This window comes from Moschus berezovskii, chromosome 15 (assembly GCF_049115385.1).
Source record: "Moschus berezovskii isolate FMDL1 chromosome 15, NW_MosBer_1.0, whole genome shotgun sequence".
NCBI classification, from domain to species: domain Eukaryota; kingdom Metazoa; phylum Chordata; class Mammalia; order Artiodactyla; family Moschidae; genus Moschus; species Moschus berezovskii.
Genome location: NC_142474.1, coordinates 62,854,781 through 62,875,904, shown reverse-complemented (window position 1 = coordinate 62,875,904; position 21,124 = coordinate 62,854,781). Strand labels below are relative to the sequence as shown.

At 37.5% G+C, this 21,124-nt stretch overlaps 1 protein-coding gene across 1 annotated transcript in view; it reads right to left on the bottom strand.

The window, feature by feature from the left end:
• Positions 1 to 21,124, bottom strand: part of NEBL (nebulette) — a 130,443-nt gene that overhangs the window by 71,000 nt on the left and 38,319 nt on the right. The window contains exons 8-13 of the mRNA XM_055428212.2: positions 19,073 to 19,186; positions 17,405 to 17,506; positions 13,513 to 13,617; positions 11,670 to 11,777; positions 8,728 to 8,838; positions 1,802 to 1,912 (exon numbers count right to left, since the gene is read on the bottom strand). Of these exons, the coding sequence (XP_055284187.2) occupies positions 1,802 to 1,912; positions 8,728 to 8,838; positions 11,670 to 11,777; positions 13,513 to 13,617; positions 17,405 to 17,506; positions 19,073 to 19,186 (651 nt within the window). The remainder of the gene's footprint in view (positions 1 to 1,801; positions 1,913 to 8,727; positions 8,839 to 11,669; positions 11,778 to 13,512; positions 13,618 to 17,404; positions 17,507 to 19,072; positions 19,187 to 21,124) is intronic.

The following is a 21,124-nucleotide window of genomic DNA, read 5'->3' as shown; positions in this document are numbered from 1 at the left end:
TTACAAAATTGAACTCTGAATGTCACTAGATATATCACCCACAACAGAAAAAAATTTATAGAAAGTTACTGCTATAGATAAGCATGGTGACAATGTTAGTCAAAGACATCACGGTGGACAGTGTTGTTTCTGCCTCTTCTGGCAAAAAGTTCCACGATTTTCCCTTAAGGAATTACCTCTAACCTCTCTCAATCCATCAACTCTGGGTGGGTTGTTCTGGGGTGAGTGTGATTTTTCCTACATATATTTTTAATTTCACTAAAATGCTTTTAATATTTCTTTTAATGTATGTAAAAAACACAAGCCAAAAATGAATATAAATCTTTAAAAAACACATATCAATTTAGAATATTTTATACTTAAAACACCATTAAACTACTAGAAAATGAACTGAACAATAGTGACCGTGAGAACCATACTAGATCATCAGCACATGACATTCCTCTGACTCCAGAGAGAATGATTGGGTTGAGTCTGGGCACAAGACAGAAGGTGACTCAGTAAGACTCAATCCTTAGACCTTAATTGTATTGTAAGCAAACAGATGCTCACTTCCTACTGGGATTAGTGGCCACAGATATGAGTTATCCTGTCATGAAGAGGGCGCTTCCCTAATGGCTCAATTTGTAAAACATCTGCCTGCAGGAGACCCCGGTTCAACTCCTGGGTTGGGAAGATCCCCTGGAGAAGGGAAAGGCTACCCATTCCAGTATTCTGGCCTGAAGAATTCCACAGAATATATAGTCCATGGGGTCGCAAAGAGTCAGACATGACTGTCATGAAGAGGTGCCATCACATAGAAACAGCCTCTCAAGAACAAAGCAAGAGTGAAGATAAAAGAAGAGAGAGATGAAGGAAAAGGGACAGCATTCAAATTCCAACCTGAATGTGATCCTCAGATTTCTGTTCTCAAACCAAAACAGTTTCTTAATCAGGTCTGACTTGGGTTTCTATCATTTGCAACCTGACTAATACAATCACATCAACATCATCATTGGGATTATCATCACCATGGTTTATTGACATATGTGGATAAAGTCTTATATTTCTTCACTGTTAAAGTCAGTGAGACTCTCCTCAAAGACAGTGTCATTATTTGCTATCAAAGTACTGAGATAACACAAGGATTAAAGGACTTATAGCACTTCAGAGGCACTTCATTCTTAAAAATTTCATGTAAAGTGAGTGACGGCCACTTTCATTTGAGGTTTAAGTGGACTCAGTAGCTAGAGAAGGACTGGGACAGCCAGTGAGCCTGTGAACTTTCAAACTGTAGTTACTAACAGACCACCTTCCTAATCTGTCTGTCACTAGTTTAAAAGATGACATTAAATCTTATTCAATTATTTTGGTTAAGTATATAGAATTTTTTTCTGAAATAAGGAAATCTTCATTTTTCTCATACCACATAGGAGATGCCGAGTATCACTTTTTTAAAGGAATTCGTTGATTGCAAAAAGATTACTAGGACACAACTGCTTACTACCATCTTACACATAAAAGCTGCAGAACATTTATATACAGTTAACACAAACAACAAGAGGGTTAATTCCCCTATTACTTATCGTCAGCCCTCCACATGAGAGGTTCCTCCACATCTGAGGTTCCTCGGCATTCACAGATTCAACCATGGACCGTGGAGGACTGCAGAATTTACTATTGAAAAGTATGCATAAGTGGACCTGCACAGTTTAAGTCCATTTTGTCCAAAGGTCAACTTTACAATCTATGAGAAAGACTTACAGACAAGGAAATCAGCTGAAAATTCATATATTCTCAATCATTAAATAAATGAACTCACCTCACTAGTCATTTCAGATGCTCGTTTTGCTCTTTGAATATCAAGTACTTCAGAATTAAGCTCCATTCCTTTCCCTTTTATTTCATTTTCCAAATCCTTTTTATATTCTTTCTATGAAACAAGAATATTACTGTTTGAAATTTACTGGGAAACTCTTTAATTTATATACTGTTTTACATGTGTTTCCAGAGACCACAGAAAGAAAATATTTCTAGAAAGGAATGAACCAGATTTCCGAGCATTCATGCTCTTTACTTCCTACAGACACTTCATTTTCTTTTTTAGTCATGGTTGTGTGGTTTCCAATACTATCAATCTTTTTTCTTTTATCCTGTCTTCCCACATGTTTTGATACCATATTGGAGCCATATTTTTAAAAAGATATCTTCCGGTTTTTTAATTTATTTTTTATTGAAGGATAATTGCTTTACAGAATTTTGCTGTTTTCTGTCAAACCTCAACATGAATCAGCCACAGGTATACATATATCCCCTCTCTTTTGAACCTCCCCCCCATCTCCCTCCCCATCCCACCCCTCTTCCCTTTAAATGGTAAGGAAGGTATTAGGAATGCATGCTTCTTACTAACTACTTGAAGTATTTCTTTGAAAGCTGTCTATAAAATATGAATCATTAAAAGAACATAACTGGAAAAGATTGAGAAATTACAAAATCAAAAGGACTGATATAGCCAATTTTTTGTTTCCATTTTATTCAAAGATTTGTAAAACCAAATAATTTCCTACAGATTGATAATATATAGTCTGAATTTCACCCATCTTAACTTAATATTTTAAGTAGATCCAAATGTCTTTAATCTGTACATATAATACGGTTTTTTTGGCTTGTGCTAATGAATTTCTGTCTTCTTACTAATTGAATTATGAAAACAATTCAGCTAAGTTGCCTTTATGACTAACTTGTCAGATGAAAGATGAGACTTCCTTTAAGGATAAGAAATCATGTTCCAGTTAATTCTAGGGTTCATTTGATGTTATTTTCTCTTTGTCCAGTTTAATTAAATTAGCTGGTCCTCTGCTTAACTAATAGCCTACAAGACATTGTAATGACCTGCATGTAATTTTGGAAAGAGCTCTGGAGTCAAATGACCTGGATTCTTTCACTTGTTGGTCTTGTGACCTTCAAGAGGACTTTAAGTAACTGAGCCTTGATTTTCACATGGATAAAATGAAAATAAAAATACTTGCTATACCAGTGTCAAGGACAATTGAGGGAATCAAATTAAGTATAAAAAGATACATTATATGACAACAGAAATGCAAAAACCATAAAGAATGCAAAGAAAATTTGAAGCTAAATGCTTACACATTTAAAACAAAGTCACAATTTCATTAAGTCATGAGTCTCTTTTTAAAATTAGATATCAGTATCAGTAACTTAATTAAAAAATTTTTAATCATAGTCTCTGGGCTTTTTTCTTATACTGATGCATACATTCTGAATCAATAAGTCTAAAATAAGATTTATTCACAAAGAAAAATAAAAGAAAATGGCAACAGCATGTATATTAAAGTCATTTACAATTCTCAAAATAGATCTCACATTTTGATTTGTATGTAAATAATAAAAATACTCTCTTCTAAAAAATTCATGTAAACAGTGCATATTATTTAAAAAGAAGACAATAACAGCAGGAAGTTGTCACATGGTCAGCTTTTAACTTCAAAAAATTTTATAGGAACCAGAAGTGAGAAGAGAGATAGGGTAGAAAGAATTCTCTTCCATGAAATGCCTACTTCAGCCCAGCATACAACAGTGAAGCACATTAAATGTCTCAGTTCAGTTCAGTCGCTCAGTCGTGTCCGACTCTCCGCGACCCCATGAATCACAGCATGCCAGGCCTCCCTATCCATCACCAACTCCCGGAGTTCACTCAAACTCATGTCCACAGAGTCGGTGATGCCATCCAGCCATCTCATTCTCGGTCGTCCCCTTCTCCTCCCGCCCCCAACCTTTCCCAGCATCAGAGTCTTTTTCCAGTGAGACAACTCGTCGCATGAGGTGGCCAAAGTATTGCAGTTTCAGCTTTAGCATCAGTCCTTCCAATGAACACCCAGGATCGATCTCCCTTAGAATGGACTGGTTGGATCTCCTTGCGGTACAAGGGACTCTCAAGAGTCTTCTCCAACACCACAGTTCAAAAGCATCAATTCTTCGGCGATCAGCTTTCTTCACAGTCCAACTCTCACATCCATACATGACCACGGGAAAAACCATAGCCTTGACTAGACGGACCTTTGTTGGCAAAGTAATGTCTCTGCTTTTTAATATACTATCAAGGTTGGTCATAACTTTCCTTCCAAGGAGTAAGCGTCTTTTAATTTCATGGCTGCAATCAGCATCTGCAGTGATTTTGGAGCCCAAAAAAATAAAGTCTGACGCTGTCTCCACTGTTTTTCCATCTATTTCCCATGAAGTGATGGGACCAGATGCCATGATCTTTGTTTTCTGAATGTTGAGCTTCAAGCCAACATTTTCACTCTCCTCTTTCACTTTCATCACGAGGCTTTTGAGTTCCTCTTCACTTTCTGCCATAAGGGTAGTGTCATCTGCATATCTGAGATTATTGATATTTCTCCCAGCAATCCTGATTCCAGCTTGTGCTTCTTCCAGCCCAGCGTTCCTCATGATGTACTCTGCATATAAGTTAAATAAGCAAGGTGACAATATACAGCCTTGACGCACTCCTTTTCCTATTTGGAACCAGTCGGTTGTTCCATGTACAGTTCTGACTGTTGCTTCCTGACCTGCATACCATTAAGTCTACGAGTAGTTAAATGCTAAAGCCAGTTGGTATTTCGTTATTAAAGAAGTTCACGATGATTAACATCTATGCAGGTAATTATACTCTGTTCTACTGGTTTAAGACACTTCTTTCAGGGACAGTTTCTTCAGTTCAAAATTTAGGATGAAATGGAGTTCTCTGATGTGTTCTCTTAATGAAAAGAGAAACTATTTAAACAAAGAACTGAAAGAGTTCCAAGTTACTTAGAAACTATTAAAAAAAAATAGCAGAAACAAAAACAAAACTTTTAAACTGTGAACATGATATTTTTAATTGTTAGATTTGAGGGCCTTAATGTTCAACAGCATCATCTTTCAAGATTTGAAATAGCTCAACTGGAATTTCATCACCACCACTAGCTTTGTTCATAGTGATGCTTTCTAAGGCCCACTTGACCTCACATTCCAAGATGTCTGGCTCTAGGTCAGTGATCACGTTATCGTGACTATCTTGCTCGTGAAGATCTTTTTTGTACAGTTCTTCTGTGTATTCTTGCCACCTCTTCTTAATATCTTCTGCTTCTGTTAGGTCCCTACCATTTCTGTCCTTTATCGAGCCCATCTTTGCATGAAATGTTCCCTTGGAATCTCTAATTTTCTTGAAGAGGTCTCTTGTTTTTCCTATTCTGTTGTTTTCCTCTATTTCTTTGCATTGATCACTGAAGAAGGCTTTCTTATCTCTCCTTGCTATTCTTTGGAACTCTGCATTCAGATGCTTATATCTTTCCTTTTCTCCTTTGCTTTTCGCTTCTCTTCTTTTCACAGCTATTTGTAAGGCCTCCTCAGACAGCCATTTTGCTTTTTTGCATTTCTTTTCCATGGGGATGGTCTTGGTCCCTGTCTCCTGTACAATGTCACGAACCTCCATCCATAGTTCATCAGGCACTCTATCTATCAGATCTAGTCCCTTAAATCTATTCCTCACTTCCACTGTATAATCATAAGGGATTTGATTTAGGTCATACCTGAATGGTCTAGTGGTTTTCCCTACTTTCTTCAATTTAAGTCTGAATTTGGGAGTAAGGAGTTCATGATCTGAGCCACAGTCAGCTCCTGGTCTTGTTTTTGCTAACTGTATACAGCTTCTCCATCTTTGGCTGCAAAGAATATAATCAATCTGATTTCGGTGTTGACCATCTGGTGATGTCCACGTGTAGAGTCTTCTCTTGTGTTGTTGGAAGAGGGTGTTTGCTATGACCAGTGCATTCTCTTGACAAAACTCTATTAGCCTTTTCCCTGCTTCATTCTGTGCTCCAAGGCCAAATTTGCCTGTTACTCCAGGTGTTTCTTGACTTCCTACTTTTGCACTCCAGTCCCCTATAATGAAAAGGACATCTTTTTTGGGTGTTAGTTCTAAAAGGTCTTGTAGGTCTTCATAGAACCGTTCAACTTCGGCTTCTTCAGCGTTACTGGTTGGGGCATAGGCCTGGATTACTGTAATACTGAATGGTTTGCCTTGGAAACGAACAGAAATCATTCTGTCGTTTTTAAGATTGCATCCAAGTATTGCATTTCGGACTCTTTTGTGACCATGATGGCTATTCCATTACTTTTAAGGGATTCCTGCCCACAGTAGTAGATATAATGGTCATCTGAGTTAAATTCACCCATTCATGTCCATTTTAATTTACTGATTCCTAGAATGTCTACGTTCACTCTTGTCATCTCCTGTTTGACCACTTCCAATTTGCCTTGATTCATGGACCTAACATTCCAGGTTCCTATGCAATATTGCTCTTTACAGCACCGGACCTTGCATCTATCATCGGTCACATCCACAACTGGGTATTGGTTTTGCTTTTGCTCCATCCCTTTATTCCTTCTAGAGTTACTTCTCCACTGATCTCCAGTAGCATACTGGGCACCTACCGACCTGGGGAATTCCTCATTCAGTATCCTATCATTTTGCCCTTTGATATTGTTCATGGGGTTCTCAAGGCAAGTATACTGAAGTGGTTTGCCATTGGAATGTGAGGTCAAGTGGGCCTTAGAAAGCATCACTATGAACAAAGCTAGAGGAGGTGATGGAATTCCAGTGGAGCTATTTCAAATCTTGAAAGATGATGCTGTGAAAGTGCTGCACTCAATATGCCAGCAAATTTGGAAAACTCAGCAGTGGCCACAAGACTGGAAAAGGTCAGTCTTCATTCCAATCCCAAAGAAAGGCAATGCCAAAGAATGCTCAAACTACCGCAAAATTGCATTCATCTCACACGCTAGTAAAGTCATGCTCAAAATTCTTCAAGCCAGGCTTCAGCAATATGTGAACCGTGAACTCCCAGATGTTCAAGCAGGTTTTAGAAAAGGCAGAGGCACCAGAGATCAAATTGCCAACATCCGCTGGATCATGGAGAAAGCAAGAGAGTTCCAGAAAAACATCTATTTCTGCTTCATTGACTATGCCAAAGCCTTTGACTGTGTGGATCACAATAAACTGTGGAAAATTCTGAAAGAGATGGGAATACCAGACCACCTGACCTGCCTCTTGAGTAACCTGTATGCAAGTCAGGAAGCAACAGTCAGAACTGTACATGGAACAACCGACTGGTTCCAAATAGGAAAAGGAGTGCGTCAAGGCTGTATATTGTCACCTTGCTTATTTAACTTATATGCAGAGTACATCATGAGGAACGCTGGGCTGGAAGAAGCACAAGCTGGAATCAAGATTGCTGGGAGAAATATCAATAATCTCAGGTATGCAGATGACACTACCCTTATGGCAGAAAGTGAAGAGGAACTCAAAAGCCTCTTGATGAAAGTGAAAGAGGAGAGTGAAAATGTTGGCTTGAAGCTCAACATTCAGAAAACAAAGATCATGGCATCTGGTCCCATCACTTCATGGGAAATAGATGGAAAAACAGTGGAAACAGTGTCAGACTTTATTTTTTTGGGCTCCAAAATCACTGCAGATGCTGATTGCAGCCATGAAATTAAAAGACGCTTGCTCCTTGGAAGGAAAGTTATGACCAACCTTGATAATATATTAAAAAGCAGAGACATTACTTTGCCAACAAAGGTCCGTCTAGTCAAGGCTATGGTCTTTCCCGTGGTCATGTATGGATGTGAGAGTTGGACTGTGAAGAAAGCTGATCGCCGAAGAATTGATGCTTTTGAACTGTGGTGTTGGAGAAGACTCTTGAGAGTCCCTTGTACTGCAAGGAGATCCAACCAGTCCATTCTAAGGGAGATCGATCCTGGGTGTTCATTGGAAGGACTGATGCTAAAGCTGAAACTGCAATACTTTGGCCACCTCATGCGACGAGATGACTCACTGGAAAAGACTCTGATGCTGGGAAAGGTTGGGGGCGGGAGGAGAAGGGGACGACCGAGAATGAGATGGCTGGATGGCATCACCGACTCTGTGGACATGAGTTTGAGTGAACTCCGGGAGTTGGTGATGGATAGGGAGGCCTGGCGTGCTGTGATTCATGGGGTCGTGGAGAGTCGGACACAACTGAGCGACTGAACTGAACTGAACTGAATGTTCAACAAATTTAATAACACTGTGAGCCAAAATGCACCACTAAGTTTAGGGGTTGGGGGGAAATGCTGCTGAGTATAAAATGAAAAATGGAAATGAATTCTTACGCTGTATATGCTAAATATATTATTTTTTCCCTACTTAGAACACAAACCACTTATAAATGTACCATTTATCCAGACCTTCACACTTCACCTCATTTCTGATATCAAATGTCATGAGGGCACTGCAGAGAAGTTATAGGAAAAGCTGGTTCTAATATGTGGTTTATGATAATTAAATTTGAAAGAATCAAGCTAACCTCATCCACACTGAAAGTATTTTTTTAAAAAAACTAACTGCTATAAAGCTATAAAACTACTTATAGAGTTTCTAAGCTACAAGCCAAACATAAAATCAAAGTATTTTTCAAGTTTTTCAAGGAAATCTGGGTAGTTTCATCCTTCAACATTAAATGGAAATATTAACACTTTACTGTTTTTAATGAAAACATAAAATTCTATTAGTAATGGTCAAAGTGAAGGAAACAGTAATGGATGAAAAACTCAAACACTGAATTAGAGAATTAGTAGAGAACTGATTAGTGCATATTTTCTGGGTTATTTCTTTTGTAGACTATAGAGTAAATAGCAAGATCATACCTCCTTCAGAAGGTTGGTGATGTACTTTACATGTAAAAACTCTGGAGTCTTGTCTAAATCCATTGATGACCTTCCTTTAATATCCTTCTCAAAATCCTCTCTGTAAACTTTCTGTAAAATAAGACCACATAATTTTAAATTTAGAAAATACCAGTGACTGTTGAAAAGATAACAGAACAAGAGTTCCTGGAACAAAATTGATGTTTTTCTTATATAATTCTATCACCTCTGAGTCTTCTTACTAACAGGAAAATAACTCCATCCTTAACATAATATCTCAGATCACAAGCTGCCATCATTCCTAATACAGAAATGCAACAGTAGGATATGTTAATCATGCATTTACCTTCCAGGATTTCTTGGTGAGAAGAAAGTAAGTGAACTAGTACAGGAAAAAAATCAAGGAACCATGAGACCAGAATGGCACAAGGGTCCTCGGCGTGGGTGTTGCTGTGGCTGAGGAAGAGGTAGAGGGAAGCGGAGCGGAGCAGGGCCAGCAGAGAGGGAGGGTAACCCTGAGACACCAGTACCTCCTTCTTCGTGTCGTTGTCAGAAAAGGAACATGATTTTTGAGACCTGTGTCTCTCAGGTAAATTTACCTGACAATTTCACGTAGTCTTAAACTTCCAGAGAACCCAAATGGCTCGTGAAAGTAGAAACCTTTATCTGGGCTGTGGATCACTCACAACAAGTCAGAGGGAAATTAATTCGAAATCTGGCACTTGCAATGACGGACTCGAATGAGCACTAACAGCAACTAGCAATGAAAGAGAAGAAGGTGACGTGAAGGATACATGAAAGACTGTTCTCAAGATGCAGACAAGGTGCTGTGGACTGAATGTGTCCCTCCAAAACCCTTATGTCGAACCCCCACCTCCCCACAACATGATGACATTAGGAGGTGGGGCCTTCAGGACGTGATGAGGATTAGATGAGGCCACCATACATGGGCGACTATGAACGGGACTCATGTCCTTCAAAGAGTCACTAACAAGCCTGCTTCCTTCCTCTCCCTGCCCTCCATCACGTGAGGATACAAGAAGGCAGCAGTCTGCTCCCCAGAATTCAGCATGCTGGCACCCTGACCTCAGACCTCCAGCCTCCACAACTATGAGAAATAAGTTTCTATTGCTTAAGCTACCCAGTCTGTGGTACTTTGTTAGAGCAGCCCAAACAGACTAGAACAAAAGATATTCCAGTGAGCCACCCCATTAAATGTGAGTTTTTGTAGGCCTTTTGAGTTTTGATCAAGTTTACCTGCTCTGTCAATTCACTTAAAAAGAAATTACTGACTCAGGTAAAACAGTCACTGAACCGTTCTTGATCAAATTCCCCTTTATTGGCTCAAGAAAATATGAGATATGAAAAATACAAGTAATCATTTTCTCCTCTCTCCCCCGAAGAAGAAATTAAACAACTCTGAAATTCAACAAGCCACAGTAATCTACATGCCCTTTGTCTTAGAAGATGAATCATAACATTTCAACAAAGCACAAGTAATGTTTACTAAATTCCTAGGAGGGTTTTCCTGTCTAGAAATGATCATTTCTTGGGAAATTCCTGGAGGTCCAGTGGTTAGGACTCAGTGCTTTCACTGCCAAGGCTGGGGTTCAATTCCAGGTCAGAGAACAAAGATCCCACAAGCCCCGCAGTGCAGCCAAATAAAAAGAAGAAATAAATTATCATTTTGCCCTGTTTTGATGTTGTTTTAAAAACTAGAAAAGATTTGCCCATTGAGCATGTCTGGAGTCTAGCACTGTGGTTGTAACTAGCTGATAGTAACTGCCCACTACTTCTGTCCCTTTGAAGTAAAAACTTGGTTGTACCCACAGAAATTGGATGTGTCTGTAGACAAAACCATCTGTGTCTGGTGTCTGATTCCCTTCTGCTCAACCTTACCCCCACTGCCACCCCCCCCCAAAAAAAAAACAGAAGAAATCTCACTGGTGTAGACAGAAACCAGTGTCAGGTGACTATGTGGATGTGACCTAGCATTATCTTAAGTAGAGAATTAAATGGATAAATAGAAAAAAATAAACAACTTATAATTGATCTCTTCTCTTGATGTCTTGAAACTTCCTGGAAACTTTCTGATATCACTGATTATTAGCCAGGGGTAGGGGAGAATCAGTTAAATAAATTAACAGCAAAAAGGGAATCATTTATGACTTTTACCCATTCAGTTCAGTTCAGTTCAGTCGCTCAGTCGTGTCCGACCCTCTGCGACCCCATGAATCACAGCACGCCAGGCCTCCCTGTCCATCACCAACTCCCGGAGTTCACCCAAACTCATGTCCATTGAGTCGGTGATGCCATCCAGCCATCTCATTCTCTGTCGTCCCCGTCTCCTCCCACCCCCAATCCCTCCTAGCATCAGATTCTTTTCCAGTGAGTCAACTTACCCATTAGCACTTATTAAATATGTAATTTTAGGTAAGACAATTAATTTCAGTGGATGCATTATCAGTCTAGGAATATACTTACCTAGGATCATTACCTTGAGAAGATTAAATAAGCCAGCATATATAAAACATTCAGCCTGTCACCTAGCACAGAGTAAGTACTTAACAAATTCTCATTACAAAAAAAAAGGTAAGTGAAGGAACCAGCCCTTTGTTTTCCTTTTAGTTTTTATCTGCTCATCGTAATTTTACGTGGACACAGCCTGAAAGTGTCAATTTTATCATCACAGAATGCAAGAGTTCACCTGGCCTAGTATTCCTATTTGCCAAATGGGAAACACTGGAAAACTGAGGGCCAGGGGGAAAAAATCAATGACCTGGACTAGATGCCTGGGTCTATAGTGCAGATCCCTTGGTCTGGCCAGTGCAGTATACTTTCCTCCAGACTCACTAAACCTTCTGAACCACTCTAATGGTTCCTTTCAAGGACAAAACATCAAATTTGCACTAAACAGTTGATAGCAAAACAAAAAGACTCACCTCACTCTGCATCTTCTGAGCCTCCTTTGAAACTTGATATGACGGTGTCTCAACAAATTCAAGCATTGATTTTCCCTTATTTTTCTCATACTCTTCTTTATATTTCACCTTCATTGAAAACAAGTATAAATGGCACATAAAGCTCACAAGTCCTTATACAAACAGAGCAAAGTAAAATAACTATATGCACAAAATCGATCACCCTATTTTCTAAAAATCACAATATTCTGGTCATTTAGGTTGATCACTAGGTTCCCTGTGGTTAATGATATACAAAGAAAGTAAACAGGTAACATATTAAAGTTTTTAAGGGATATGAATGGTTTAGAATTAAATAATGTAGTTCTAGGACATGTATATGTAAACAGCTGGGATAGACAGATATATATCACACGTGAGTTATACATGTATACACACATGCCATTAATATACACACATGTATAGGTACATATATAGATAGAGAGAGAGAGAGAGAAGACACAGAGAGGCTGAGACAGAGGGAAAAAGAAACAAAGAGAGATCACTGTGATAACTTTGATGCCTATCAGTAAATCATGAACAAGAAGAAAACCGGAGCTGTGACTGTCTGTCTTTCTGACAAAGGAAGGACAGTGTTCTTTGGGACTGATGAATTTTCCTATAGACACTGACGGAAACACACATGCGGAGCTTTTAAGTGACTTCCTTCAGTCTTGCTAAGCATTATTTAATCACATCATATCATGCATTATTTATTATAACCAATCTTCATCTATTTCAGTTTATAAAGTGATCAATATTTTCTATCTCCTGAAAACAAAAACTAGAATTTTATTCCGCAAGCTGCAAGAGTGGTTGGTTTTTTTAGCAATACGCCTTTTTAAATTAAATTCATAGTTTTGATCATGATTCATTTTATTGAGATATGTATTTTCACCAAAATCCTTATGTATAAAAGTTACTAATAAAATTGGTTCTTAAGCTGCATTATAATAAAAATAATTTTAATGGTATTTAAATACAAAAGAATCTTTTCAAAACTCAGAGCTTTGTGGTAGCAGGACATATAACAATTTTTAAATTCCTGTTTTTAGGAATATTTTTGTTTTAGAGAACAATGATCAATGAAAGTGAACTATGAAAGTGAACACTACGTTAGGGTAAAATTCTGTGGGGAAATGAAATAAAAATTAAAATGCAAAGAGAAAAAAATGTATACTTTCATACCTTAAAGGAGAGCTGGTTTGTATATTTTTTAAATACATGAAGATAGGTATCAAATCATTATGGAATTTATGTTCCACGGGGTATATTTAAAAGAGTGATTTAAATTTTATCTTAATAGATGCTAGAAATAATATCTTTTTTCAATTACTGAAATTCAGAATTTAAAAAGCTATCAACTTTAATGTATTCAAGGAAAAAGATATTTTTAAAAGTTTCTTTCAGAGAGTGCATAGAATTTCACAGTTGAAAGAAACATTAAGGCAGAATACACTGGTAAGATAATTTCCCATTTTTAACACATTTACAACTGAGCTGAAAAATTATAATAAACTTTATGCCTGGAAAATTATACTTTTGCAGCTCAAAATGACCAGTACAATATAGAAGTTTTCATTATTATGAGATTTGACCATTAATTAATTAACTCATATCTTGTAAGTTTTAAATTGTGTATAGTAACTATAATATGAAATGCCTGCCTGTCGAAACGTGGTTCAAGCTTCCCTAACCTAATAAATATAGAGAGAACAGAGTCTGAGATTTTTCTCACGACGCACATCCTTCCCAGCGGTTGCACGTTCTCGGTGGAGGTGCCAGCAGTGAGTGTTACTGAGTCCAGGCAGGGGAGGCCTCGTACCTGACTCTGGAGCATGGCGTTGCCTTTATGATGCAGGTGTTCTGCAGCATCCACGTCAAAATGATACATGCCTTTGTTTTCCTCAAAAACCTTTCTATATTCTCGCTAAAAAAAAAGAACACAAAAATAAAGTAAGAATAGAGGAGTCTGTTTAAAGCAACTAATACTTAGGAGGGCACACTGAAAAATGCAAGCAAAGAAGAGTTGCAAAGCTGCTACTAAGTTCCCATCTGCCGTCAGCTGGTTATGTAGGTTACTGACCCTGAGCTAAAGCGACAACGGGAGATAGACCAGCTCTAGGTGGCCCATGTGAAGAGCATCTAAAACACTCAAGAGAAGCAGAGTACTACTGGCTCTAAACAACATAATATTTGCAGCACTGGGAAGTGACAGTGGAAAAGCCCATAACCTGTGTGAATAGGCAAAGTGGGCAAAATAAAGGCAATTTGTCTTGCCCTTATCCTAGAACAGAAATGTTTTTATTAATAACCGCATCTACAAGAAGAGAAGGAAAGAAAAGAAGAACAGATGAAAGGAAAGCTGGAGGCAGGAAAGGAAAAAAAAAAGTTGTATGTAATGGATCATAAGGAAAATGAGAGGGAGAGAAATAATTCAACTAACCTTCCTAAAAGGAGAAGGTAGGAGGTGGCTGAAAGAGAAACCAAGGAATCTGGGTATGGTTGGTTGAATTTTTAAGGTGAAGAAAATTTTTAAGGATTAAGACACTTTTTATACATACAGACAAAAAGGTGAATTTGGAAGAGAACAGAATGGATAAGAATGCCAAATTTGGCAAGTGTAAACACAGCAGGCAGCAAATAGACAAACATTGCTTTATGATTTTTACCACTGGAGATTGGACAGTTAGTAATTTTGCCTTATTAAAAAGACTTTTAGAGGTAAATGGTAATTCTCAAAGACTCAGGTATACAGAGACTTAAGCTAGAGTTGGTCACTTCTTAGACAATGAGGATTTCAATCAAAATGGCAATTTAGTGTAGAGTGGAGGGAGAGGTAAGCAGCATTAGAAAGGGAGCAGGAACAAGTTAGGACACTTAGGCCTAGATATGCTCCAGTGATCCAGAGTGAAACAAGAGGAAGCCTCGGCGCCAAGGATGGGAAGGACGGAAGGTCTGAGTGGCCTCCACAGGAAAACTGCTTTCCCTAGGGACACAGCAAGGTCCCCAAGGCATTTTCGGTCAATTAGGGAACTAAGACGTGTATCGCCCAAACTCTAACCAGAATACGTTAAGGGAGAATAGCATCCCCAGGAAGCTCATGAAAATGTTCACACAGTACATCTTGACCAAAGAGAACAAGTTCTGATTTTAGCTTCTCTGCTAATTTTTTTAAAAGATAATTTCAAAGAAAAACAATATACTTAGAGATGTCATGATTTGATTAGAAGTAATTTTATAAAATATATTTATAAAATAGGTATGAAATGCATGTAACAAGCAAGGATACATTCCATTACTAAGTTAAAATCCAGAACTAATAAAGTCTAGAACCATATCTGGAATAATGGTTATAGATTGAGAAAAGGACAAAAAATACTGCCCCTCACTTAATGATCTATTTTAGTTACAGAGAATTTCAGAAACTCCTGTTTTAAAAACCAAAGAAAATCACCCTATTTGAACTAAGATCTGCAAAAGAATAATCAATACTTGCTTTTTCTTATATAATAGTCTCTGTTGCCTCCTAGTGGGAGTTACACATAGTAACACAATATACACTTTTTAAAATTCATGTAAAGTTATTAAAAAAAAAAAAACTGAAAGCTAACAGTGTTCTATTTTCCAAAGAAAAATATCTCCCCTCCCCAATTTAATCAGTATGGTTGTACAAACTAATAAGGCACTAATTTTACTCTACGCAGTAAAAATTTTCAAATTATGATTTATATCAAAGACATTTAGAGGTCTTTAAAAACCAGCCATTTATAACAAACTGACAACTAATTCTGGTAGAATGCCTGTTTAAGTATTCTCTTACTCAATCTTTTACTAAGATTACGTTGCCTTTATAAATCAACAAAATTCTAATTCTCTTTACATTAAAATTTAAAAGAAGGCAATTCTGACATATAATAAATTTGAACCAATGTAATACTGTGCAACTTTAATAAGTAGAGACTTCAGAGTAACACCTTTTTTGACTCAGATTTTCTCTTCATGAAGCAACCGGTCAGTTACAATTTTCTATGGAGAAAAAATATGATCTAGAAAAAATGAAGTTTTAAATTTTACAAGTGTTATATAAAACAAGTGTATTATATGAATTTGATGGGTTTTCTTAAAGAGAAAATAGAAACAATTACTATCACTGTTTTTCACCACTATTATAAAATAAAGGTCAATATTTTCAAAAAGAAATATTGCCTATGAGTGGCCTACATTTTTCACGGTAACCCAAAATTCTGAATTATGACCATGACATTTTTTGCTGTCTTATTTATACATGAATCCTCACATCCGAAGGAAATTAACCCAAACAGGGATGAGGAAGAATCAAGATCAAGCGTGACTGCAATGATCAAGCTGGATAAGCAAAGACTGCCGATGAAAAAATCAGAGGCTCTGATCTCAGAAACATACTGATTTTCAGAAGCACACCTCTGAGTCGTGGTTAAAAATGTGCAACTGAAAGAGTCGCTCAAGAAACAGGAGCATCTGTACAGAGGAGGATGAGCATTGAAATGGCAAGACAGCAGGAATTAAGTGTCCAAGGACCTAGTCTAATTCTACACCTGACGGTCTCCCAACCTTGATCCCTGCTCAACAGATGGGAAAGAATAATGGGCTGCTTTTCCTCCAAAGACCAGTGATAATTAATTAATTAACTTCCTCCATAAATATGAATTCACACAGATAACATTTCAAGAAGACGATTACAAAATAACAAACAGAAGTTTCAACATATCAAGGCCAAATGTAGACATTTCTAAACCTGAACTGAAGTTGTTATCTCATTATTTAATGGTTCGGGAAGCAGGTTATAACTACAGGGTTTTCTCATTCATGACTGTGGGCACATCTCCTGAAGATGACTGTTTTCACTTTTTCACGATCTTTGACGGTATACTTTGCCATCAAATCTGTGCCTGATCCAAGACAGATATATAATAAATGCGGATAATTTTTGAGTGAGTCATTATTAAAATAGGCATAGAAATAACCTGCGGTCAAATTAGAGTTCATCATCCTGACATGGGGCATTCTGACATGTAGGAAACAGAGGCACAGGTGAGCCAGGGTCGTCAGTAATAAGAGCCAGTGACATCAGGGTTCAGACACACTGTTGGAAAGAGCACCTAAGAGCCAAGTTCTGATGCAATGGGCCACTGGGCAGCGGACACAGATATTTTAATTAGGATACCCTCCCCTCCTTGTTGTGCTGAAGAAAACACGGAAACCTTCACAAGACTAAAAGTACAACAGCAGTGCAAACACTCTTGAGATATATTTTTAGAGAAGACATAATTCAGACTAAGATAACGTTTATGCTACTGAGACCTTCTGAGTACCAGACACTCTGCTCTAGCCTGCATAAAATAAAAGATCGCTGACTTAAGAGCCTGACCTCCAAGTGACTTCAATCTACTACAAAGAAAGGGGAAGGAGAAAGACAGAAAGGATGCCCACATAAACACTTGGAAGAGTAGCTATTCCACAAGAAAGTTTGTATTCAAGAGATATTAAAGAGCCAGCTTTGTAAAGCAACAGCCTGGGTGGGATTTAAGCAACAGACACTAGTTTCCATGAAGTTAGTTACTGAAGGGGCAGTGACGGCCAGGCTCGCCTTAGGAAGCAGGTGCGCTCATAAGCACTTCAGACACGTGGGCGCCACGGAGTCACAGGTCTACACTAGCCAACAAACGACCACTTACTCCGCTTAGCATTTTGCTGACTTTCAAAGCGTGGTCTAAGAACAAGTTTGGGAGACCTGAAACTGGATCATGCATATTCTGAATGTCTTTCTTGTACTTCACCTATGAAAATAACATGGAACAAAATACCATCTAGGAGGAGAAAATACTATGCTTTTGCATTATGGCCATTATTATTTTAAACACAACCAAATATTATTTAATGGTATTAAATTAAATGAATTCACAAGTAGCCACTAGATGGTGCTCATTTACTGCTGAATGAATAAAACTTCCCAGGGACTTGAAAGTATTTTGGTAACTCCTTTTATTGTTTATGTGCTCAGAAAGGGTGATGTTAACAGAAACAAGTAACTTTAACTGAAACTCTACTTTCAGAAAATAAAGAAAATAGAAGCTTTACTCTTTAGAAATTACCACTGTCTTCCAATTATAGTTTGTGTCAATCTTAGAACCTTTGGTAGTTTTCATCGTATTACTATGTAGACCTTTTCTTTTCAATCAATTGCTTTGGAAATATAAAATGTTAGTAACAGGAAACATCAAGCACTTACTGTGAGTCAAACACTTTTCTGTTTAAACACTTTATTAAGTACGCTCCACAATCTTAGCAAGTAAATACTCTAAATATGCTCATTTTACAGAGGAGGAAGCTGAGACACAGAGAGACGAAAGTGTAATATTAGGTGGTGGAGCAAGATTCACATCCAGACCACCGATTCTAAACCCTGAGCTTTCAATACCATGCTGGAGGTTCTTTTAAATATATTCCTGCCCTATTTTCTTTATGCTTGTACACACACACAAATAATCAAATAAGAAAAAATGAATTATTAGAATATTCCCAAAGGTCCTAAAAGACAGAAACACCCACTCCAATTGCTGGTAATAAAATCTGGATAATGAACACAAATTATAGTACCTTCTAAAACAGGAACGAAAGTAAAATATACTAAGTCCCCCAGATACAACAGGAATTGAAAGATTTAAATGCTCTAACAAAGGAACAGTTCAACAACAGTCAAACTTAATATTTAAAAAGTTACTCTATGCATCATTCAACTATAGTAATTAATTTTTCCTATGTTTCTGTTTTTATATTCTTCCTAATTCTAATTAAAAATTAAGGTATCTTTTCTTATAAATTGAAACTTCATTTTTAGAGATATGAAATTAAAGCAAATCTCATGAAGAGGTATTTCACAGAATTTACATAAGGGATAAGAAAGAATTGTTTAGCCATCTCAAGTACAATTTCTGGAAATTTCCTTGTGATATACTACTATGTTCCAGGTATATTTTACAATATTCACAATTTCATGAGCATAATTATATGAGCTAACTATTGTCATAATCATTCATTTATGATACTACACACTGTTTTTCTGAAAAACTCTATAATCTATTTCTACTCTTGATCAGCTATAATACTAATAGTTTTGCTAATAAAACTATTCCTACTTATTAGTTAGTAATCAGTAACACTTTTTTCCCCCCAGAAAAGCTTCAAGAAAATAGGCTTCAGTGTTTTCTAAAATTATTTGGAAATTACATGATCTTGATTAAGTATCACAATTACCACACAGCCAAATCTATCAAAACAAGAATCAAAACATACTGAAAATAATATTCTGCAAATTACCAATCATGAGGCAGAAAGCAACTTACATTGCTCGCCAGGGCAGTGGCCTGCTGACTTTGCCTAAAAGAAGCACTTTCAAGAGGATTGTAAAGATGTTTCTTATCCTTCATTTCGCTATCAAATTTTTCTTTGTATTTAATCTGCCATGAAAGAAAAAAACAGGAAAAATTACATAGCACATTTACCTTCAAGCTTTCAAAGCAACACATTTGATTTCTAATTAGATCAGATAAAAGCTACCTTAAAAATGTATGACAGCAGAGTTTAAATACCTAGTATTTTTCCCCCATATAAAGCTTAATTAGGCGTAAAGGTTTTTTTTTAATTAAAAAAACACCTCTACTTGAACATGGATCATAAATGCAATTATGCATGAACTCAAATCCTATTAACAAGAATTATATAGAATCTCAGGATTTTAAAATGTCAGTTTCCATTTCTGCATTCCTAACATCTATGATCAATTAGAAATTGAGACCCCAGATGTCTTAATATCTATCACATTTAGAAAACAGGTCCCAAATATCAGAATTTGAATATGAATTTTCCTAAAAGAATGACTGCAAATGCAAGACAGAGCTCCTACCATGGTTCTTCTCATCATTTCCCACTTATTAAAAAACTCATTGCTAGGGATTATGTATTCTGAAACATCCAGGGCCTATTTAATGTCATTTATTATTTCTCTGCTTTCACTCAACAGTTGTGTTCAGTGGCAGAACCATCTCCAACTTTCACTGTGGATTTATTTTTTTAACTAGTCTTAAGGCAACCAAATGGCTTCCCGTGTGGCTCAGATGGTAAAGAATCTTCCTGCAATGCAGGAGACCGGGGTTCAATCCTTGGATCAGGAAGATCTCCTGGAGAAGAGAATGGCAACCCACTCCAGTGTTCTTGCCTAGAGAATTCCATGGACAGAGGAGCCTGGTGGGCTACAGTCTATGGGCTGCAAAGAATCGAACACAGCTAAACAATTCTTTACTAAAATAAAACAAAAATAGCTAGTCTCATTTATTTATTTAACTGCTTTAATTCCTGTAGCCAGGAAAGGACGCAGATAGGCAAAAGCAAAAGTAAGCTGTTTTGTCCTTTTATATCTTATTATATTATGATTCTTACACTCTCTTCTTTCTTTCTTTACAACATTCAGAATGCACATTTATCCATACATCCTAAGACTCTGCCTTGCAGAAACCTTTAGAAAAAAAGGTGGTTTGGGAACGGCTCATGCTACTCTTTTAATCTAGTGTGTACTGGGGGATGGTCACCCTCAGGGATACATGCTGGTACCTGCAGAAGGGAGCTGGTAAAAATCCTGGTGGGAATATACTTGGAAGACATTTCAAGACAGTTCATATGCAACAGTTTCTCTTGCAGCTTCATTTGCTAATAATACTTTTTGATCATCATCTTATAATTTCAAGCAAAATCTCACTTATTATAATTAAGAGGCGAGGCCTCCCTAAAACAAGAAAAGCTTCAAGTTTCAGAAAATTATTTTATCTTGAAGTCAGGGACAAAACCACCAATGCAGTCAATTTAGATCTCCTTCACTACTGTCCACAGAAACTGGCACCAAAGCCAAGATCCTCCCTACCTGGTCCTCTGCTAAACACGCAATTCCACTCAATACCCCGTTGCTGTGCGCTTTTCACAACATTCTAATCTGTGTTTTTGTCTCGTCTAGGTTTTAGCGCCTGACAGGTATTCACTTGACTATGGTCGTAGACTCTCTGAACTGACTTCCCCTAGAATGGCACTCCCGACTCTGCCAGATCCACCAACACTGTCCAGCGATCAAGGAAAACATTCTGCCCGATTCTGCGGTGGCAGGAACACTCTCAGCTGGTAGTTCTTTCCATCTAATCAACTGATCCTGCTGTGTAACATGGGCTCGCATCAAGTATCCTTTCAGTCACTCATAAGTCCCCAACCTCAGGCACCACACGTGTCTTAGTTATGTATTAGCTAAATGGCAAGAATAGGTTCCATGATCCTTGAGCACAGAGAGTGCATCATTTTGCTTTTGTACCCCCTGCAGTTCTCAGTACCGTTACACTAAGCCCAGAGGCAACACA